We start from the raw sequence: 24,320 nt of genomic DNA, 5'->3' as shown, positions 1-24,320 counted from the left end.
TATGTTGGAAGACCGGGCGGCCCGGTTATATTGGTGGTTAAGTGGCCGAATATCGTACAAGTGGATTTCAGGGGAGACAAATTTTATTCAGTCGTCGCAGAATTATGAGGGGAGATTATTCATTAATACAGGAGGGAAGATGCATATGTAGGCGATCACGCACGACATCCACGCAAGGGGTGCGAGTGCGTAGATGGCGCTGGGTGAAGGTGACATTGTGTATGCACATCATGGTGCACCAAACAGTGGGCAGTGAAGAAAAGCGAATAGCGGGGCAGAGATATTTGATGGGACCAGGCAAATAGAGGGCAGATTTATTTGAATAACATTGATACAAAGAGGAAAAATAAATTGGATGTACGACGACACGAATAAGGAAATGAAGTTATTTTAAGGATAAGTAAAGGGCGGGCATATGCAGAGGCTTGGAGGTCAAAGGGCATAGCAAAGTGACTGGTATTGACAAGGAAATGACAATGGTAAGTAAAGCTATGAAGAATTAGGTCAACTATGGGCATCATCAAGTAAGGGCATAAAAGACTAATGGCATAAGTATAGGATTTGGAGAGTTTAAGGCTTGGGAATGGATATTTGGAGAGTTTGAGCCAAAAGAAATAGGGATTTGAAGAGTTTGAGTAAAAAGAAATAGGGATTTGGAGAGTTTGAGCCAAAAGAAATAGGGATTTGGAGAGTTTGAGACAAAAGAAATAGGGATTTGGAGAGTTTGAGCCAAAAGAAATAGGGATTTTGGAGAGTTTGAGCCAAAAGAAATAGGGATTTGGAGAGTTTGAGACAAAAGAAATAGGGATTTGGAGAGTTTGAGCCAAAAGAAATAGGGATTTGGAGAGTTTGAGACAAAAGAAATAGGGATTTGGAGAGTTTGAGCCAAAAGAAATAGGGATTTGGAGAGTTTGAGCCAAAAGAAATAGGGATTTGGAGAGTTTGAGACAAAAGAAATAGGGATTTGGAGAGTTTGAGACAAAAGAAATAGGGATTTGGAGAGTTTAAGGCAAAGGGAATAGGGGTAGGCAGACTAATGGGGCGCCTTACCTTCCTCAGCTAGGCAGCACACAGCTAGTAAGATCCAAAGTAAGATAAAGCCATTTCTCCCCCTCCCGAGAGGTCGTATCCAAGGAGATGACCTCGTCATGCTTCATGCTCGGCTCTCATTGGTGGATTGAGATGATAATCCGAAGAGAGAGAGAGATAAACCGGTTAGCTGTGGATGAGAAAATTTAAGTTTACGGTACAGGAAAGTTCATGGGCAAACAAAATATAAAATCAAAATGTATATTATATACATGCGTACGTACATACATACATATATACAAGTGTGTGTATCGATGTATGCATATACCCTGCCTACGCTACTTATATAAACACTGCATGCGCCTATGTGTAGGTATTCTTATTGAGTAGATAAAAGTAGTGTTGTTAGTAAAAAATGCTAATCAACGTTATGGACATTTTACAATTTTTAAGTAGCATGAAGGTCGTGTTAAAATAGATGATACACCTATTAATTAAACCTAACTTTAACCAAGACCTAGTGGAATTATTCACAGTACTAGCAAGTAGCTTACGGTAGTACAGCTAATATATAAAAACTTTTTTTTTCCTTTGTAGTAGTTTAGAATGCCGCACGACATAATGATGGGGAAAGGTTTGTACGAAGGCGAGAGAGTTGTATCGCTGTTAATGCCGAGGATAGAGACGACGATACAACCGGCAACCTGACAACATAATCACGCTTCTTATGACGTCACTGGCAGATTAGTGACGCACGTGTTCGGTCGTCGGTTAAACAAAAAAAAAAAACTCGCCCTGAAAATTATTTATTTTTCAATGTTCTTTCCCCCCCCCCCCCCCCACCCCGTCCCTAAACAACGGAACAAACAATACCCGAAGCCCGGTAAATTAATAATTTCCACGCTTCCACACAGGGGAGATTATCCGGCGTAAGGTCCGCTTAGTTGCAAAAGCATGTGGTGTTCAGGGATGAACACGTTTTTTATGGATTACTTCCCCTGTGAAATGGCTTCCCTTCATCGCAAGTTTAGCTTTTTTTTTTTTAAATATATTTAAAACATTATTATAACAGACATTTTAACTGGTTAAATGTTTCTAACACATAACTACACAATTCGTTTAGCCGTACCATGCTTCGTGTCAACTGTTAGGGCTGGTGCTTAAGGTTTAAAATAACCATAACATACATTAGGTTAAACACGATGTTCGATTATAGAGGATCAGTAGAATGATAACACGGGTTAGGTCAAAGATTTGGGGTTTATAATGTTGGCTCAGAGGGACAATAACAGTTTAGGGTAGAGGTTCGTCCTAGTGCTATTGGCTTTGCTTTGATAAACATTTTAACAGGGTGGGGTTAAGAGCTGAGACCGGACAAATATCAAGTAATTTGATATGAGTAGTTCGTCTAATTTTTATATAACGTAACCTATATATATATATATATATATATATATATATATATATATATATATATATATATATATATATATATATATATATATAGCGTCCACAGCAGGTCAAATCATAAAAGTGTTTAAACTATTTGACTATGTTAATTACCGACGTTATTATACTGAGTTAAACGCCACTTCATTTTCCATTGACCATTGCCCTCTCTAACGCCGCGAAAAAATTTTTTAATTAGAAATTCTAATTATAGTCTTCTCGTGTGGCGTTTTAACTGCGATGATTGTAATTCATGTCTCAATTAACATAATAAATTATTGTGTCCAATGCTGGAGCAGTGACTAATTTTTTTTTTTAAATGACCACGGCCATCTAACCTCGCCTTGTCCTCGGGTTGTAAGGCTTAAAAAAAAACCTGACGACCGACCGACACGGGGGAATGAGTACGTTCAGGCGGACAGGTGACAATAGCGAAATGACAAGTAACAATAGGCAGGTATTTGTACCAATTGGGCTCTGTAAAACGGGGCCAGCGGGAGGTCATTCTTGTTGGAAACATGTCCAGGACTGAGTGGTGACAGGCGCTGCGGGCCCCCAGCATCCGACGATAATAGAGGTCTGGTTTCACAGACCGAGCCTGGGGTGGAGGGGGGGGGGAACCATGGGCGAGACGGGGGAGTGGGGAGTATAAAGACTTGAGGTTTGAGAAGTATGACATGTCCCGTGACGTTGTTTTGTGACGTGTGTTCCCTTCCCTTTCTCCCCCTCCCTCGTAATTCTTTGTCGCACGTAACATCTATCTTTACATCTGACTCGGGCAATTATTCATCACCTACCATCGTCCAACATAAGCGGACTTCCCCATGCAATATGTTTCAGAGGGACAACATGGGCGGCTGGGTCGGTTTTTATGGAGTGTGTTGAGTGCGGGGTGTTTGAAGCGGCATCTGTCACTATGTATGTGAGTGTTGCTTTCTTAAATGACAGTGGGGTGGGGGGTTGGGGGGAGGTTAACGGTTTTTTTTTTATTGATGTCAAAATTCCAAATTGAGACTGAAAAGGTGGGGACGAAATGGTGGAGGGGGCGGGGGTGTGGAACCCGGAGGGGAGGGGGTTGTATGGGAGGGGGGTTGTATTCGTTCATCAGTCAACCGACGGCAGATGGGCTGGGAGTCTTTCTCAGTTCCCAGAAACCATTTATGACCCTCCTAATCGATGTCAAAGGGGAGTCGGCCACCCAACCGAGGCCCGGCCACCCAAACGAGGCGGGGCCACCCAGCGTGGTGACATAAAACAGCTGACGGGGACTTGAAAATTAAGACAAAGAGCAAACAAGCTTGGGAACAAGCCGCGTGTTCATTCTTAAATAATTTAAAAGTACAAGAATAAAAGCTCGTCACATAAAAGATACAATACTAAACTTTTCGTCACATAAAAGATACAATACTAAACTTTTCGTTACATAAAAGATACAATACTAAACTTTTCGTAACATAAAAGATACAATACTAAACTTTTCGTCACATAAAAGATACAATACTAAACTTTTCGTTACATAAAAGATACAATACTAAACTTTTCGTCACATAAAAGATACAATACTAAACTTTTCGTTACATAAAAGATACAATACTAAACTTTTCGTAACATAAAAGATACAATACTAAACTTTTCGTCACATAAAAGATACAATACTAAACTTTTCGTTACATAAAAGATACAATACTAAACTTTTCGTAACATAAAAAATACAATACTAAACTTTTCGTAACGGACTCAAAAATAACAGTGCACAACACATTGCTGTGTACTTTTAAATGCATTCGATATCTGTGTTTTTAATAGGTAACATATAAGCCCGACGCGCTGTAAGGAAATAAAAATTAAAAAGAAATAAACGCCTGGTCAGACTCAAGTACAACATGGCGTCCGTGCGAAATTTCGCACTGCATACTGAACGCCTCTTGATGTGCGCACCGCGGAGCACACTTTGTGAACACGTCTTTACAACTCCCGCGGTGTTATAAAAAAGTGGAAAAGTTCAAAGTTCAAGGAGGGTGGGGAAAAGTGGGTGGGTGGGGTGTGCCCTCCGACAGACCACGTGAGAAGCGCGTGCATTCAGTAAATGGAATCACCGATGCGACTAAAACGCTTCAAAGTCGGTGGTTAACGACCGTTTATGTCGGCGTAAAACATCAAAGAAAGTCAAAAGATTTCATGCGGAAATACAAAAAGTTGTAAGAAAAACATACGCTTAGGAGTGAGCGTGTGTGTGCTTGTGTGTGTGAGTATGTGTGTGTTGTGTGTGTGTGAGTATGTGTGTGTTGTGCTTGTGTATTGTGTGTGTGTTGTGCTTGTGTGTTAGTATGTGTGCGTGGTGTGTGTTGTGTGTGTATGTGTGTGTATGTGTGCGTGGTGTGTGTGTGTGTTTTGCGTGTGTATGTGTGTGTGGAATGTGAGGAGAGGAGGTGTCGCATCCGTGGCAAAATCCTCACGTTTCTTGACGCTTTTATCTCCAGCTACTGTCAACAAAACTTCGACCAGTGGGCATACAGTAAAGAAAAAAAAACACAATCGATAATTAAAAGCAATATAGAAAACCAAGTACGCCACGCCGTTGGTCAAACTCAAGAAAGCCCGCGTGATGAGGAGCCGTGCACACTCGTGTTTGAGCAGAGGTTTCGTGTTACCATCATATTGGAGGAAAAGATCACGCCGCATAATTGAAATAAAATTTAAAAAAAAAAATAGACCGGTTATTATTTCTCCAGTTTCTAGACTAATTACAGGGTTGTTTCGGCTGCTGTTTCATAATTCATAAAAATATTTTTTTCCTGTTCTAAAAAAATAAATCTATAAATAAAAGTGCAGTTTTAAAAAATATAGCCTAGTAAACTCATAGGCAATAAAGATGTAATTTAATTTAAAGCAAAAATTCCCCAACACGCGAGCGATAAATTTTTTAGTCACTACATTGCGAGGAGTGTGGCGAGGGCAAAAGAAGAAAGTGATTAATAATGCAAGGTTAAATTAAAAAATTTCACAGATGATTCAACGATCCGTGTATGAAATTATAAACTCTTACACCGACGAACGCAGAGGGGAGTCAGGTTCAGAGAATCTTAGTTAATATTTAAAGCAGGGCAGCCAATCATATTTTGTGTGAGCAAAGATTTATTTTAATAACCAGACTTTTTAAAACAGGGGTTTAAAAAAAATACTTTTGGTATCAAAATTTTTCGGCATTAGTCGTTACTTGCATTCGTAATAATACTTTAAAAGCTTTTGTATGCCTACAGTGTTGAAGAATTAAGGTTATCAAGTTATCGTGTCGTAGCTGTATTGATTTTCTTTTTTTTTCATTAAAAAAAATCCGAAACAGACGGATACAAATGTGCTGCTGAAGATCCTACCGTAGAACTTAAACGGCCGTACGTCCAAGAGTCGGAAGTCATACCAGTTCCGGCCAATTTTCGTCCCCGGCAAAATCATGACAATGGGCAGTCCGTGCATTGTTGGCCTTTAAAACCGACACGTGCGGGCCATTACACGGGCGACGGGGCCATCTGAAAGGCAAAGGATCGAATCTCGGGGTGGTCTTCTTGGGTCAAAGCTAAGCAAATAATCAGTATTCAATTAGTAGGGGGGAAGAACAAAAGGGGACTATTGATTCGGGAGGGCCATTACTTGGGCGAGTGATTGGGAGGGAGGAGCCGGGAGGGGTGAATTGAGATACAATTCCGAGAGTGAGAATCTTGGGGGAGGGGGAGGTGGCAAGGACGAACAAAGACGGTGTGTTGAATCGCGAAGGGATAAGGATGGGTGAGGAGAGGGGGGGCGTAATAACGATTCTAATTTCCCCCCCCCCCCCCCCCCCTTCCCTCTCCATCTTCTCGAGTGTTGTGACTTAACGTGTTGCTGTCATCCCACATCCACGAGCCGATGTTTTTTTTTTTTTTACCTCTAAACTTAATAGCATTGAGCAAAGAAGATTACCGGCGCAGGTTATTAATTGCTTAGCCCCCGGGCAAAAGACGCTCTGATTAGCCAAGACTCAACCGAAGGTCGACACACAACAAATAGAAGTGTGTGTGTTGAGAAGGTGATGTAGTAAAGGAGTGTGTGTGGAGGTGGGGGTGGGGTGCTACTCTATTTACGAATGGCTACGACGTGTTCTCATTTTAACCAACATAACTAGCCGTTTCTCAAATACATATAATGTATATACTCACATAAATACATATGCAGGTGATAACATTTTTTACCCTCGTGATAAGCCCGACTTTTATGATCTATGCAGCCAGCCATGTTGTTGAACAACAAACGAGAGAGCTGCGCACCAATCAATCAGGGAGACATCAAGACGAGCGCACCGCTGCACACAGCCGCGCAGTACAGAGAGACGATAATGCCAGTGTGATCATTACCTCGTACATCTGTCTCGTGTTCCCACCAAATCTATTGTGGGGCATATCTTTTCAATGAGTTAACCCTTTGTGGAGTAGCTCTTACGTAAATAGCTCGAGGTGGAGCTTATAACGTTGCGAACATATGATTTCTTTGATGTGTATTATCACAGTACTCCAGTGTGTAAAGAGTTAACTAACCATAATGATCAAACAGATTGAGATATATGACGCTAATTAGAGATACTTAAGTTGTGTAGCAGATCTGAATCAAGCATAGATTCATGCTTACAAGCCCCCCCCCCCCCCCTTTTTACCCATACCCGCCCCTGTAAATTTAGCAGGTCTCTAATAAGCACCTGCGATTATCGGACATTGAGACTAACGAAGTCATTAGTATTCACGAGCAAGCCCGTGCGCCGTTCACTAACGTTAAGGGATTTCACGAACCGGTATGTGTATCGATCCAGTCTCGGCCAGGCTGAAGACGGCATTTCGATGAAGTGACTCGTGTGATGGGCTTATATGATTCATATACAACCACCTCTTGCCCGGGCTTCAACGCTGAGGGACAGAACACAGAAGACGAGATCTAAGAATGAATGTCACAGTGGATAGGTCACATACTGAAGTGACCTACACGTGACCTATAGTTTGTGACCTACACGTATTAATATTCATGACGGAGATCACAAGCGAGACAGAACATCTGAAAACCCGAGCTTCGAGCGAGCCAGGTTCAAGCTCAAAGGTCAGAGTTCAGCTCATGCCAAACGTTATTTTAACAAACTATCACGACGGTAACTACAGATTAAACACAATAAACTGAGAATGTTTAGGTCATAGTTCAAACTGCGAGTAAGAAAATGTGGTAGTCATTCAGAGGACGAAACCGCTGTCGATGGCATTAAGTATATGTGTGTGAGCATGCGTTTCTACACAATTTCTTATAGTTTAACAATATCGATCGTATTTGTAGGCTACAATTCCAGGCTACCGAATCAGAGCTACCACTATTGTTGCTACCATCCACTACAGCTACCGATGTTCTTGTTACCATCCACTCCAGGGGCAATAGCCTCTGAGACATAAATCGCCACCCCCCTCGCTCCAAACTTTTTCTTTATCTTCAATTTCATTGGCAGCGATTTCACCCCCTGGCCGGGTGGTCTTCCATTCTTACTCGCGCTCTTCTTTATTTTGTCGCACGTGTACATCGTTTGACGAGGGCCAAAAGTCATTAACGTCCTGGACGAGTTTGATCAAATGAAGCTTTCCGTGTTGGGAATCAGTTGGGAAACATTTGATAATCTATTCCATTTTTTTTACGTGTTATTTTTTTTTAAAATATATGTAACAAAAATATCTAAAAAAGAAAACAAGTTTTATTTCTTCATTAAATGCGATGCAAGGAAGGTTAGTTAATTATTTGCGCTCGTTATCCATGTGGCATTTAATGTAGTTTATCCAAGAGACATTTTTATGTTATTTTGAAATACACATCCTACAAAATCTAATTTTCTTAATTGCTACTTTAAGCCATTTTCTCAACAGTCTGATTATTTATTAAGGATTTGTTAAGGATTATCGATTGAAATGGCCAACGGAACATAAATTGCTTTAGAGTATAAAAAAGAAAAAAAACTATTAACACTTGTCAATGAATTCAATGGCTTAAAAACTACAATTTAATCCATATTTTACGTCAGCCGAACACAAAGAAAAAAAAAACGAGGTGGAAAAAATAAGGGAAAAAAAAAGAATCAGTTACTGTCTGTCCGGCATTATACCGAGGCGGTGTCGAGTGCGGGTGGGCGGTAGTCAGCACCATGCCGACACCAGTGTCATTACTGTTTATTGTTATTAATTTTCTTTTAATATTGGGGGAGCTTCCGCAATAAAGAGCTCAGTGGATTATAAACTGGCACGAGACGGGCTTTGTCAGACCGCGAGGGCTCGAGATGGTGAGTACATGATGTGCTCTAAGGCTCCGCGAGAGACTCGTGCTTTAGCTAGACAAGCGTGTGAGTCACCCCTGGATTAATTAGCATAAATGCACGGCGCAGGTGTGAGTGTGTAGAAATAAAAAAATACCGTGACAGAAACGCAGTCATCGATTGACAGAAATAACTAAATTCACTCCCTCTCTACCGTTACCGCTGAACTAAAAGCGTACCGCAGATTTAAATCAATGTCGGCGTATATACGTAACGCGATATATTTAACCCGTGATTCTATAGCGGGACCATGCAGAGATTTAACGAAGGGAAGGCGAGGGGGGAATACTGTGACAATACGTAGCTGAGTGGTAAGAATGAATAGGGGGAGAAATCGATAGCCCTAAAATAAGGGTAGTACAGGTCAGAGAAACAGAAAGACGTGGGGAGGCATAGAATAATAGAATAGTGGAAACGAGGAGCGAGCATTGGGGGGGGGGGGGGGGTGCGACGGGGCTGAAACCGGAAATAACGTCGTCCTTAAGGAGTCGTTTATTCAAGCATGCCAGCCATCAATGTAGTTTATTTTTTTAAAAAAAAAACGAGATAAAAATCTGGCAAGAATGTGTTGTCGAAACCCCCGCGTGAACTAAATAAACCCAGATATAACAACGGATAAACTGGCAAGGAGATTTGTGAAAAGCATCACTTTGAGTTCTAACGAAGCCGGCCTAAAACGTAACGGGCATCGATTCGAATGGTATTACACTGCCTGTCACTCAAGTTTATCTACATCTTTTATCGAGCTGCTCGCCGAGTTCAATTAAAAATAGAAATTGCTTTTTTTAAAAAACAGTGAATGTTCACGGAACAAACCCTAAGATTATCTGCTATTACTCTCAACAAAATGATCAATAAGCAAGCGAGGACTGCACGAGGGCTGCACGATGGCACGATCCTGTTACTCGTTTCCATTATAAAATCGACTTTTATTGGCATAAAAACGTAAAAACTGACATGAAAACCTGCTATTTGGAATTGTGAAATACCTTTCTTTTAATTAACGTTAATAAAATAACCATGGTATTATTAAAAATTAATATTATATGTGTATGTTTATTATAACTATTTATAGCAAACAAGATATGAAAGACGTTTGCTAAAAGGGTTGTCATTTCTGAACTCTTAGCTACTCATTGGTGACGTGTAGAGCCATGTAATGATGGTGCGTCGATGTATGATGGTGTGTGGGGTTAGGTGTAGCTGTCAAGAGTCATGGGGTAACTCTCAAGAGTCAGGAGAGTCATGAGGTAGTGTGTAGAATAATGGGATATTGAGTAGAGTCGAAGAACTGTGTATTTATGGTGGAGTATGTAGTCATTTTGGGTAGTGGGCTTAAGATAGCACTGGCTAGTGTTTGGAGTCATGAAATTGCTTATGGCAGTGGCGTAGGCAGGGGGGGGGGGTAGGGGGGGTCATAACCCCATAGACCCCTCTGTATATAGAAAAAGTTTGAGGGGGGTGCAAATCGAAAGTTTGTCCCCGGGTAAAAATTGGACCCCCCCCCCCCCCTTGAGAAGATCCTGGCAACGCCACTGGCTTATGGAGTCATGAGGTAATGCCAAGCGAATAGTGTGTGAAACTGGGGGTAATGTGTAACCATAGCGTAGTGTGTAGAATCAATGGGCTAGAGTATGGAGATGTGGTTTTGCGGGAAGACCCATTTCGATTAGCCAATTAACAAGACGTTTGAAATTGTGTGCACCCCCCCCCCCCCCCCACGGCACACACACACCCCAGTCCACACGAGATGAAAAAAATGATAACAATGCCCTTACTTAAACCGTTTTTCTTTTAACCTTTTCTTCTGGCACGTCTGTTCATTTTCAGGCTACGCCACAACGAGCAAGGACACGCAACTAACAAGCCCATGTAAATTAGACGCCCCCCACTCCTCCCCACTTTTTTAAAGCTGCAAAATGGAGGGGGGGGGGACCCCGGGGCGTATATAATAGTGTAACAGACCGGGGTGGGGTAGGGAGTTGGCAAACGGGGGGTGGGTCGCGGAAAACGGGAGCAGCGAAAACTAATTAGACAATTAGAATTTTTCCCCACTGTCACACTTTGGTGTCAGTCGGGGCTCGGTAAAGATTGGAATATTTGATAGCGAGTTGCGCAGCTTGCGCCGTGACCTTTGTTGCCATGGTAATCATGGCTGTACCTTGAACCTAAATTCCATGTTTCCGGTTGCCCATTGGTAATTAAGGCCATGTCGCTTAAGGCGAAACCACAGCACACCTGATCTACGCATGACACAGTGCGCATCTTTGTTTTAACCTCAAGAGGATTTAGATTCAAAACCTATTTTAATTTTTGGATCTCGTTTATTATCTTACAGAGGAGCAATGTGCTGAAATATAAGGTAAGAATCTATAAATAATAAGGTACTTAATATTTACATTGACATGCCCAAATGTTGACTAGACTAATAATTGGGTCTTCTAAAATTAACCTATATTTTAAAATTACGATTTCAATGGTCCGCAAGCCTAGGAAGGCCCACCGCGATAGAGCCTTAATTTCGCGCCAAATTTCCTGTGATTCTTACATTATTAAAATATCGCATTACTTGTGATTACTATTAGTATAATACTATAGGCCTACTAATAATTAATAATTTAGTTTAAGTAGCCTACATTACATTTAGGCTACTAAATTATTACGGTTGATTAGGACAATTAGGTCTAGATCTAGACTTTACATTAATTTAATTTTAAGATTTTTACACAAGTTGACTTAAATCTAGATTTCTAGATCTAGACTCTAGAAAATTTAGACTCTAGTATAGTAGTAAATAGGCCTAGAATAGATCTAGATCTAGATGATATTATTAATAAGATAGATAGCCTAATAGATTCTGGATTTAGAAAAACGAATCCAGATTACTAGATCAGATTAGATTTAGAATATATCTAGATCTAGATCTAGTAAAAAATAATCTAGCTTTAGGCCTAGATCTAGTTTAATTCTAGATCTAATTTAATCTATAGGCTAATAGGGCCTACACTAATCTAGATTCTAGTAAGAAATAAAAGGTGCTAGTTAATTTTGATATAGATCTAGAATCTAGATAGGCCTAAGTTAATTAATTATATAATTATAGGCCTATAAGTGTTCATCTAATTCTGCATTAAGTGTTAAGTAGGACTAGGCCTATATCAATTCATTAATTAGCCTATTTATTTTAATTCAGTACATTTAGTAGATGAACACAATCATTTAATCATTATGTTTGATTAGGTCATACAAGTACTAGATCTAGTCTAGATTCTAGATCTTGTAAAAATAGTGAGACATTGTTAAATGGTTAAGAATAGATTTAGACTAGTGCAGGTATAATTCTCCATCAAGTAGGCCTATATATTTAAATTAATGTAAGCCTATGTATATATCCATAATTAGGCCTATTAAGGACAATTTTAGTACTTGATAATTTTATTAATATTAATTTAATTCTAGACTTGGGTCAATTTGTTTTCTTTGTACATCTTATTTGCTTATAGGCAAGACCAACAAGGTGTAAGAAGGATTGCTAATGTAATCAGAAACTTGATGGCTGAGATAAAGCGGCTGAGGAGAACAGGCTTGTGACTGGGAATAGGTTGGTGGAACTTGTGTACAGCCCTTTCTATGTTCAACCCATGTCTCAGGTGGAAGTACATTCAGTAAGTATGGAGACTGAATTTATTTCTAATGTTTATATTTATTTTATATAGTTTGCAATATGTTGTGCTAGATATATATTTTGTGAAATGGTCTGCTAAATTCTAATTCCATTTGCCCTTCTCTTTTCAGGTACAGTTTTCATGGAGATCCAGCTTTATTCAAGGCTCATCTTAAAGAGAATGATGTGGCTGCTGGGACATAACTAAAATCTACATTCAACAGCTTGCAGATCTCAAGAAACCTGGGGTTCTCATGCAGCGCTGCAAGCACTCAGGCTGATTGGGAAGTTAATTTCTGGTCCTTTGATAAAGCTCATTTACAAGAACGCAATGTGGCGATCAAATGTACTCTGTTTCTTAAAGTCATGGAAGCGTTGTTGACTTCTACTGAGCCTTTCTTGGTGCGACAGCTGGAGAGGTATCTGATGGGAAATCTGATTGGTGTTCAGCTGGTGGGAGCAAGGTGATCAGGGTGTGTCGCAATACAGTGGAAGGACTATTAAAAGACTGCCAGCAACAAAACAAAAGTCAGCTCTTTACACCATAAGCTACTGGGCAGATGATGAGGATAATGCTGAGGATTTCAGTCATCGGGCAGAATCACTGGTGGTTGACTTTATAGGAATCTTGTTTTTCTTTCTGAATAATAGCTAAACAGAATTTCAGAGTACTTCTTTCATTTTTAGTATAAAAATGATCTTTATTTTTTAAACATTAGTGTTTTTGTAAATTGTTACTGAAAAAATGATTGCTGTGAATTGTAAACTTATTTTGAAAACTAATACTAACAATGTTTATGATTAAGTTTAGTGTTCATAGTGTAAAAAAAAAATTACATTTTAATTAATTACTTAACTTATTTTTCAGGGTAATTGAAATCAGCTAGATAACCCTAGAATCAGTAGTCAATGTACTTCTTTTCCTTAGATGTGCTCATTGTATCTAAAGATTAATTATAATTGATACTTTAGAAAATTGTTTTAACACTAAAGCGACTAAAGTGATCCAAGAAATTTTTCATCACCTATTTTTTTTCCAGCATACATTCAATAAATGTGTTAGATCTAGATCTACTAGTAATTATACTTTAAACCAATATTTTAATGTTTATTCCTTGATAATTAATACTACTTTTCTTCTTAAGAGGGATCGTAATGAGAAGAGCCTAATTTCTTGATTATGTAACTGTTTTACAGTACTGTGTTGATCGTAGATTATACAAGGGCTAAATTTAGGTTGTCACTATGTAATTTATTTCTTTGCTCTTATAAACATATTTTTAAATTATTGCAAAAAATCTTTTTTTTTACTTTGCCATTCTCCTAAATGTTTCTATTTTATTAGACAAAATTAAAATTCATGTGGTATCTGATTAGTGTATTTTAATAATTTATATTTCTTTTAGCAAACATTGAAATGTCAGTATGCATAGTTCAGTAGTAATAAACACTGGTACACACTTTGACAGCTGTTTTCTTTTTCTTGTGTTCTAATACTCTATAATTTTATTATGGCCTCCTGATATAGACAATGAATATCAAGGGGGGGGGGGGGGGGTTGAGAAGGTATCGTAAAGGCAACCAGTTGCTACTTCCATTTTCCATGTGATGTGTGTGTAGGTCTACTCTACTTCATCTACCCAAGTAATATCGTTCATTACAATTACATTAAAGAACTTGTGAAGCAATATGTGCTTATGCATTTCTATTATATAATAGTAGTAACAGTATTAAATATTAATAAATCGATTTACAATAACTAGATCTAGTTTATTTTAAACCTACATTAATTTTTTTACACGGAGTAATAAGTCAATAATAATATATGAATCATGAATGGAATTAAATTACTCAGTCAATCATATCCAGTCCAGTATAACGTAGGCTTTAAGTTTGATTATAATTTTTTAGTTTTAAAAAAAATGCGAATCCCGGATGATGCAATAAAATTATAATTTTTTAATTTTTCGAAAAATGCGAATCCGTGATGATGCAATGAAAAAACCATCGGTGCCAACTTTTTTGCTTATGTAACATAGACTTGAATGACGAAGGTCTAAGCTGTTTTAGCCACGCCCACAAATTTTTAAAAGGCCATATCTTAGCTCCTAATTAAGCTAGAGACACAAAATTGGTATCAATGTGTAGGGAAAAAAATCCTGTTTGTTTGTGATATAATTTTACTCGAAATTAGTGGAGTTAAAAAATTACGAGCAACAGCCTAATATTTGATTTTTCTCTCTCGCGAGGAAAGGGAATTTCTGTTTTGCTTTGCAAGAATTAAATCATGCTGTTTTGTTTCTCGTCGTGGGTGTGTGTGCGTGTGTGTGTGTGTGGTTATTCTTTAGTTGAGGTTGGTCGTCTGCTGGTGTGGTTGGTCGTCTGCTGGTGTGGTTTATCGGTTAATAGTGTGGTTATTGTTGTCAATATTTTAACCCCTCGCACCCCCCCCCCCCCTCTCTCTCTTTCCCAATACTTTCAGCATATACGAAGACAGGTACAGCTAGATAGTGAAGGTTTTTGCTTTTATGGCATTTTTTTTCACCCTCGAGGACAATGTCGTGAACTTTAAGAATGTCTTGCATGTCAGTTCTAAATAATTACTGTTAGAAAACGTGATATTCATCAAGTACAATACTATCAGTTTTGCATTATGTTGTCCCACAACATATAATTACGTTTGCGAAATGTTCAAGTATAATTTGTTAGCGAGGGCTTTTTGTGTTCGAGGGGGAGATGAACATAGATCCCAGTGAGCAAATACTCTAGTACGTTATCCGAAACGTTCAATGACGTAATAAATACGTAGAGACACCTTGTATGACCATGACATCACACGCTGCGGGTTTTTTCTTCTTCATTGAACGCGTACTAGTGAATCTAACCTGAGAGCAAATATACCTGCCGAGGGGGACTGTTTGCACGAGACACCCAGTTCGTGCTGAGATGAAAGTCGAAGTGAGACTCTGTGACTCCCGTTTGTCGAGTCGTTCACATATTTCTGTTCAAACTTGTCTTATTTAAAACCATATTTGAAATTTGATCCCATATATAAAAAAAAAAGCAGCGTTAGATTTCTTTTTTATGTTTTATTTCAAGCTTAAGAAAAAAAAATACTTGCACAATTTGTTTTACGACAAGGGTTCTAAATCTTATAATAGCTTGAAATGTATAATCCCAGTTTAAACATAAAACTCAAATAATTTTAACCCTCGTCCACTCTTCGGATCATACCAGTGAAGATTTTATGATCCTGTGCCGATGACATAAGCGAGGGTTAACAAAGACATCACAGCTAATTCACTGGGATCTAAAATACCGCATTCACAGTGGTCACGTTTCTTGTTTCATTGCGCTACACGATCGTCGCAAAAAACGTTATATTTTCAATACATTTTTTTTTCTTTTCGCTCATAAAACATAAAAATAAAATGTACAATTTTTTCAGATTCGTTTTTTCTGTTTATAATAATAATGATTTCCTGTCTTTAAGAAGAAAAAAAAAAGCGCTACATGCTAAACGATTCAGCTATATATAGATTTTACCGTGAGAAGAATGAGGACGGGATTCGCGTTTTTTTTTAAAACGTAAACCAAGGCAGGAGCGAGGGTGAATCACAGTGGAATGACCATTCAATCACAGACTTCTGATTACTGCTCCAATCGATGCCACGTAGAATGCCCCCCCCCTCCCTTCACGAGTCCCTCTCTTCCACATTGCTCTGGTTAGCTTAGAAGTTTATCAATCGAAGTCCAGCACCTAATATTTACTTCTGTCCAGCGTTGACCCAGTCGGTCCCATAATACGGTCAAATATTCCGACCGACGAGAGACAACTGAACGGGTAGAAAGAAAAAAAACGGCTGGGAATTCGGCCATTGAAGCTGCCCCCGTTGTTGTCGCTCTTCCTACCCCCACCCCACCCTACCCCGGGGCTGTGGAAGTTACAACTGAATGTCCTTTGAGCAGGTAGGTCTGTGCTAATGTGTAGAACTACATCATTTACTGAGGCGGGCACGAGAACAGGAAATAAAAATCTAAGACGCAGCCATATCAGTGGTTCTCACTCCGCATCACGTGGGATAAACACATTTTTTCAATGGAATAAAATAAATGCACCCTGTTTCAAATCATTTGAGAAGCTTACATTTTTATAATGATAGACTACTAGACCGCACAAATATTTCTGTGAGGAATAAAATTAAAAAAAAAAAGGTGGGAGGGGAGGGGGGATGTTGAGGGGGTGGGGTAGATATGTGGGGGTGGAATACGTTTCGCAGACTGTGAATGTGAAATTGTACTGCAGTGAACGAGATGAACAAAACTTTGTTTTCCTTTCACCTGAAGACGTTATGGCGAATCCAGGCATCGGATTTGATCAACTGGAAATTCATTCATCATAAATCCACGCTTCTTTTCACATTCATAAAAAAAAGTGTTGGGGAAAAAAAATACCCAAATAAGACAGTTTAATGGTTGAACACATTTAACGGACAAAAGCACAGAAGGCGAGAAATACTTAGCTGCAGCTAAAGCTAGTTATTCCCTGCATGAGCGGCCCATTAGGCGTCTCAATGCGAAAGTTTGAGCCGTGTCGTTCTACTTTTTTTTAAAGAAAAGGAAAAACATAAAGGCATTTATCCCACTCTATTTCTTCTGAATAGCAATGGCGTTGGGTTGAGTGTGTGTGCTGCATTATTTACCGAATTGTTTCAGATATAGCTGCTGATATGCTAGCCATTCAGTCCCTCACACAAAAATCACACACACAGCCACACGCTAAGTCTTTTAAAAATATAAAGTAGGCCTTAACTCCCCCCCCCCTTTTGCTAATAAAAAGACGGCAGCATCGTAAAACATCTAAGCTCCTTCGATTAGTCATCGATGAAGATGTTCTTTCACCAGCTCCGCTGTTTTCTATTAGAACGGAGGTTTAAGAATGGTATAATGTAAACAATACCTCGTTTCCTTTTCAGCATTAATTTATTTATTTACAAGGAGGAAACTATATCAAAGTAACCACTAGAGAAAAAATATAAACTAACTCAGGTGCCCCTTCCCTCTATCCGCCCACCTCTCTGTCAGTTCACCCCTACCCCCCTATCTCCCCCACCCCCTCCCCCAGGATCTACAGCATACATAGAGTGTGTGCAGGTGGGGGGCTGTCAAGGACTTCTTAGTTCCATCTTTTCATTCATGGCTACATCTGATTAATGTTGGAGCAGAACTCAGAGGGAGAGAGAGAAAAAAACCTAGCCCTAGAAGTGCTTGATATTTTATACTAGAACAAATGTTCTAGGTCTGGCATTCAAAGGTCGTCGTATTACAGCATTCAAAATTGTGTTCCTTTTAAATATATGGAACAAAAAAAAAATTACTACAAAGGAGTATATTTTTGTGCAGTTTGCAGTGTTTGAATTTCAAAAGACGAGGCGTAGACGAGGGTGGGAAAAAAATGAACAGGAAAAAGGGGGGAAATACCCTATTTCTGCTTTAATGATAGGAAGCAGATTTGGCAAAATAAAAATTCAAGTATGAATAATGAATACCTGCTGGCGCCCGACCAACTCCACGAGTGAAGCCACCACTTGAGGTCAGGCACCGCCCTCGCCACCAGCACCCGTCTTTATAAACAATGGACTTGAAGTTGAAATTACAGAACAGGCAGGGATTTGATCTCCGGTCGACGTGGTGGGAGACTCGTACCATAAATCACGAATATTCAAGTAAACTACTTTAAAATATTCATATTACCCGCGACAACCAATGTTAAAATATTGAATTCTCAAGTATCTAAAAATTGTATCTCTATTTAAAAATTCAATTGTTGCAATCACAAAAAAAAAAAAAAAAAAACAATTAAAAAAAAACCTGTTAACTAGCCGGATCATTAAACGTTCATGAACATACGCCATACGACACCTGTTAAAGTGACAGCTGAATGCAGGATTACGGCCGTTGTATAGCCAGCTTGGGTGGGATGAAGAGTTTCATCAACCATGACATCCACCGGAGAGTCATTAAACCTCGAGGACACAGTCGAGTTGTAATTTAAATTTGAGTCAAGGTTTGTCAAATACAAAATATAAGGGGTTTTTTTTTGGTGGGGGGGGGGATGATTTAAAAACAACAATATTCCAAGTCAAGTTTTACTTCATACAAGGCATAAAATACTATCGGCGTATATATAAATAGGTCTATATGCCTACACTGGACAAAATAATAGAAATGCACTTTTTTAAAAGTTTGCACTTTCTTAAATTCTTAGTGAACAGATTCCAATTCTGTTTTTTTTTATATGGGCAACTACTTCCGGGTGTGTTCGAGTCGGTGTGTGTGTGTGTGTGGCGGGGAAGGAGGAGATAATATAAAAAGATTGAGCACTATGAGGAAAAAAACGAGGCTTTAAAACGACAAGTCTGCACAGAAATCTCCCCCACTCACTGATACATAATAAATTAAACTCTCGGGGAAACTCGAGAACTGTTGCGCCACAAAACAAAAAAAGTCGAAACAAGAATAACTCTAAAAACAGAAATAGTATTACACAATGAAAGTGTAAAAGGTTAAAAAAAAACAACCAAAGAAAAACGACCAAAAAAACCCACTGAGACAGCGTGGTATTAAATTTCAATAAAGTATACGGGGGTTGCACAATACAGGCAGACGCCCCTGGTGGGAGGGGGTTGTTTTGTTCTCGTGGCGGCAGCCATGACGGGGTACACCGTCTACGTCAGTCGTACACGGAGGTTAGAGTAATTGATACAACAACCGACGGTACAGAATCAGATACAGTAAAGGTTGTAATTATCGTGATGTCGTTATCGCAATGAATTAAATGTTACTAAATAAGCATCTTGCTATTCTATTTATGTTTGTATTACAAAATAAATATAAACAAAACACGATCCAAATTGAGTTAAAAATTTCAAGTTGAGATAAAAAAAACTATTTTATTTATATGCGTCAGTGTCTAAAATAAGAAGAAGTATGTAGTAAGGATGAATATACCGCATATACGTATGTGTATAGCGTGCTTCTACGTGTGTGTGTGTGTGCACTGTGCATCACCCTCCGTGTGTGTATGTGTGCAATGTCTAGCGTGTATCTCCATGCGTAGCGTGTGTGTGTGTGTACCGCGCATCTCCCTCCGTGTGTGTGTGTGTGTGTACCGCGCATCTCCCTCCGTGTGTGTGTGTGTATGTCTAGCGTGTATCTCCATGTGTAGCGTATGTGCGTGTGTGTACCGTGCATCTCCCTCGGCGTGTGTACGTGCGTGTGTGTAGCGTGCTTGTACGTGTGTGTGTGTGTACCGTACCTCTCCCTGCGTGTGTGCGTGTGTAGCATGTATAAGTGTGCATATGCGTAGCGTGCTGCTGCTTACACTAACGTTGTGGTTAAACCTAAACCTTACCGTTTCGACGTGTCCCTTACCCACGAGTTCACGCGTTGAGCGATGGCCTGTTATCTCGACATTGAACGATCGGCTAATCGAGGGCAGGTGTTGAGGGCGTTAAATATGCTGGATTAGAAAATCATTTTCCGCCCAAGCGGTTTAACGGCCGGTTCTTTTCTCATAGGTACTGCAGGTAAAAGAAAATATGACCAAACAAGCCAACACGCGATTGTTAAGGTGATTTAGTCTGAGCATTTTTTTTTTCAGGTAAAACATAGAATCGATAGGTAAAAGTGGCACGGTTGGCTGAAAATCTCACGAGGAACCCGCGTTCTGATCGACGTAATGATAATTGCAGATCCACCGTGGAGAAATGCTAGATGGGAACACAGAGATGAAACACCGCGGGTGGAGCGGAAGTGGATTTTTTTTTTGGAAAGTAAAAAAAAAATTAGAAATTTCATATAAAAATATATTATCCGAAATTGAGTTAATAGTAAAAAATAAATACTGAACACGTGACGTCTCCATTAACCGGGGAAGATTTTTTTCTTCTTTCTTGGCTTTGTTTATCTGAAAATTCAGCCCAACCCCCTATGCGCAGGTAGAATGCGCGATGATGTTCCCCAAAGAAAACATATCAACGCCGTTTAAATCATCATTAACGGTAGCAGCGAGTAGTGCTGGAGACTCAATACCCTCGCATACACGTGCACCGACTGAACCCTCGTGCAGAACTCGATTGACCTTTCAGTTTTGAACAAGTCGAACACGAGTCAGATGTGGTGAGAACAATGAAGCAGAAATTTTCTTTGTACCTTGTGGAAATAAATACCAAGCGGGCGGCTAATTTGGCCGTTAGAAATACCACCCTGGTTTGTGGGGGATAAATAATTGGCTGAATCGATAAGTTCGGTGTGCCCAGTGACTGGTCCGGCGGTCGAAAACAAGCGGCTCCGAGGTCGCCTGCGTCTCTTTGGGTGAATAAAAGCGACTGTTTACATGTATATGTCGATCACACATGCGTGTTATAATACTAAAAACGGAAAGTTTAAACCATTCTGACTCGTGTTTTCATTATACTCGTATCTGGTTCTAAAGAAACATCCTTTATGTCATGTTTCTTAATTAGTTTTAACAGATTCTATTAATAGAACAGCGCTAACCTTAAAAAAGGTTTCTGACCCCTGAACTAGTCTCATTAGTCTTTATTTTATTTTCTTCACCAGCCCAGCTTTCATTAAGAATATAAAAAAAATATCTCCGTGCGTCCCTTTAGAACGTGTAAATTGAATCAACGATGAAAGAGAAGCCTACGTAAATTTTAGCATGGGTGCTAGAGCCAGATCCAAACGATAAGACCAAACTGTACAAGCGCCATGTTGATAATAAGCGATAACCAGATCCTCTCTTTGCTACCTGAGATGAAGGATAATAAGACCTCGAAGCCGTCTCGTTGCCAGCATGGAGCTGAATGCTCGTGGATTATCCACGGGCCTTCGCTGAACGCGTGAACTAGAAATATAAATCTAAAAAACCATCGTTCAAAAAGGTATTAAAAAAAAGACGAAACATTTCTATTAAAAAAGCTAGTCAAAAGCCCCGACGAGACAGAAGCCAAGCAGGAAATCAGTGGGACGTATCTACGACCCGTGGGTTAGTTTACGCCGGGGTGTATTGTGGCTGGCTAACGTGGCGTAAACAGAAAGTTACGAGGACGCAAACATAATGTTACAACGCGAGGGGACTGTCGAGGGTTTGTATTGCAGTGTATAACAAGTTAACGGTTGAATAGGATTACCGTCACCGGCGCGCCCGTCTGCGGTTAGGGCTGCTTTAGTAGATCATTAGAATACACGGGCTATAATTAATATTTCTCTGTGCTGCAATTTGTGTTTTTACCTGGAGATAGGAGTCGTGGGAGGGAAAAATGTTTTTATGAACGGTGAAGAGTGGGAGAAAATTGGGTGGCAAGCAGGAAACAAGGTAAGTGGGGTAAAATTTAAGTATACAATGAATTATTGTATGGTCTAGGCTAGAAGCGATTTAAAAAAATATATTTATAACTTAAATGTTTTGCTATTATAGTGAAGAGTGTTGGGTGTTAAACAACTAAACAACAAAGAGTTCCCAAAATAGAAAGAAGAATAAACTGCAGCTTTTTATAACAAGGTAAAAAAAAAATATTTTGTGTCAGTAAGTTCAAGTAGAAGAAAATATACTGTAACTAAACTAGTTGAAAATATATTGTGTGATTATTTGAAGGTAGACATGCCACTGTGGAAAGTAAATCTAGGTTAAATATATTTTGTGTACTTATGTACAGGTGGAAAATTTATTACGTTATGAGGTTTTGATTCAAAATGTAATGTGTAACTAAGTCAAGGTAGTTGTGTAATAAAGAACAGATTTTTTTTTTGTGTAACTAAGTACAGGTAGAAAACATTATGATGAAGTCCAGGTTTAAAATGAATTGTGTAATTCAGTCCGAATATAAAATTTATTGTTCGAATATCCCCAGCAACATGTGCAGCTTTATGTTTTTGAAGGCATTGTTTATCCTAGCTGGGCGAACGATTATGTAATTGAGACAGGTGTGCTGTTACCTGTTATTGTAAATGTTGAGCTGGCGAGAATGGCACCACAGGTAAATACACGTGCATTACGTCCACTATTTAACTCCGACAGTTGCATTAACAATGTACAAATTGGCAAGTAATCCAACAGAACGGCCCTTATTGACAATTCTCGCGTCGCGCGCCCAGTTTAATTAGATTGAATGAATAACATGGGGGCGCGGGGGTGGGTGGGGGAGATACGGTATCTGATGGATGACTTAAGAATAAACTTGTCTGGGGTATAATGGAGCGTTCGTTTTTTTTCCAACACAAATCCATTCACGGCAGACCTCTGTTGCGCCAGACCCAAAGATTCAAGTTCAAATCAGAATAAATTATCTCTTTGGAGCATGATACTTGGGGATTGATAGAAAGATTCTCATTAATTTTTTTTTATTTCTCTCTACCCCACCCCCCACCCCAACACACACACTATTATCTCGTTTTCTCTCTTTCTGACAACACATGTGTAACGCGCGTTCAAATCATTGCACACATACAAGGGAAAAAAATTCATACACCTCCAGCGAGTGTGGTACAATGACAAGATGTTAACACATCTAAAACCGAGCCCTAGGCGAGAGCCGAACGGGATTTCAAAAGCCTATTATTCCCGAGTTCTTCCAACTCCCTCACAGAAACGATGCATCGTTGAAAACGTCTTCTAAGTGTAAAAATTGATTTTACTGTTCAGTTCCCAGGTACGGCTAGGTGTTGGCTTGCAGTCGTCTGTCAAACAAAACTGCCGCACGGCAAAACCGGGTCAAAGGCAGTTTTTTTTGTTCCGTGTTTCCCTCAGATTTGCCCGGGGAAATAGAGGGAGCGAAAAAAAAAATAACCGTTAAGTTTATTTATCTTTAACAATGAATTCCAGAAAAATCTTCTCTTGGATGATAAAAAGTAATATTTGACAGGACGATGCCAATCTTGTAACGTCTGCGGTAATTTCTCAGCAGACGAACGCATTAACCCCGCACGCACTAACCGTATATAATTTTTCAAAATGGCCGCGTTATTTCAGACAATGCGAAGATAGCTGGTATCATTATTTCCCAACGTTCCCGACGCTGTGTTTAACCCGAGGAAGACGCGAGGGTAATTATTTTTAAAGTCACGACTAATTTATAAATCGTGACCGTTTCTATCGCATAATTGACACTTGCGTGGATATATTGTTTTTCGCCAGCATTAAAACATGAGCAAATGACTCCACGGTGTAGAAGACAAACACATAATAATAGAATATTGTGATAAACGCCAAAAGAAATATAAATAAAACAAACGAAATACCGAAATGTTTTTTTTTTGTCTCATTTTATAATAATGTTTATAATAATGCGAGTTGGTCTAGCGAATAGGGGCGAGTTGGTCTAGCGAATAGGGGATCGTGCTTTGCAAAACCAAGCATGGAAATAGACCATGGACGGACACACACACACACACATGCATCCGCAACACCCCCCCCCCCCCAACACACACACACACCGACACACTCCTCTTCATCAACTGTAAGTTAACCCTAGCTCAACAACACATGTTGCGGTAGAATCAACATAAAAAAAACACCTACGGTTTTTACCGAACAAAGCCGCTAATTCTGGTGCGTTAGTGCGGTGACGTCGTGTGTTTTTTGACGCTAGTAGAATCGATTGTAATAATGGCATCGGCAGCTTTAATGCTAAACATGTCACATGTTTTAGCCTGAAACTAGCTAACTGTAATTTGTAGGCCCCTCTTCAGATCATTTTTTAATGTCGATCTATAAATCAAACAATGTGTATTTTAAAAGTATCTTTTATT

At 39.4% G+C, this 24,320-nt stretch overlaps 1 protein-coding gene and 1 long non-coding RNA gene across 9 annotated transcripts in view; one reads left to right on the top strand and one right to left on the bottom strand.

Moving 5' to 3' along the window:
* LOC131930756 (roundabout homolog 1) overlaps positions 1–24,320 on the bottom strand; it is a 131,494-nt gene that overhangs the window by 95,687 nt on the left and 11,487 nt on the right. For all 8 annotated transcript variants that reach the window (XM_059287357.1, XM_059287363.1, XM_059287358.1 and 5 more), the window contains exon 2: positions 1,051–1,219. In XM_059287357.1, the coding sequence (XP_059143340.1) occupies positions 1,051–1,150 (100 nt within the window). In that variant the 5' untranslated portion in view covers positions 1,151–1,219. The remainder of the gene's footprint in view (positions 1–1,050; positions 1,220–24,320) is intronic.
* Positions 10,977–13,965, top strand: LOC131930757 (uncharacterized). The gene is made up of 3 exons (XR_009384168.1): positions 10,977–11,204; positions 12,346–12,507; positions 12,638–13,965. It is a non-coding gene; the product is annotated as an uncharacterized LOC131930757 (long non-coding RNA).

Source organism: Physella acuta, unplaced genomic scaffold (genome assembly GCF_028476545.2).
Source record: "Physella acuta isolate Inbredline_101_S28 unplaced genomic scaffold, ASM2847654v3 ptg001837l, whole genome shotgun sequence".
In the NCBI taxonomy this organism is placed as follows: Eukaryota; Metazoa; Mollusca; class Gastropoda; family Physidae; genus Physella; species Physella acuta.
Note: the sequence above shows the minus strand (reverse complement) of the source record. Positions and strands in the feature narration are given on the sequence as shown.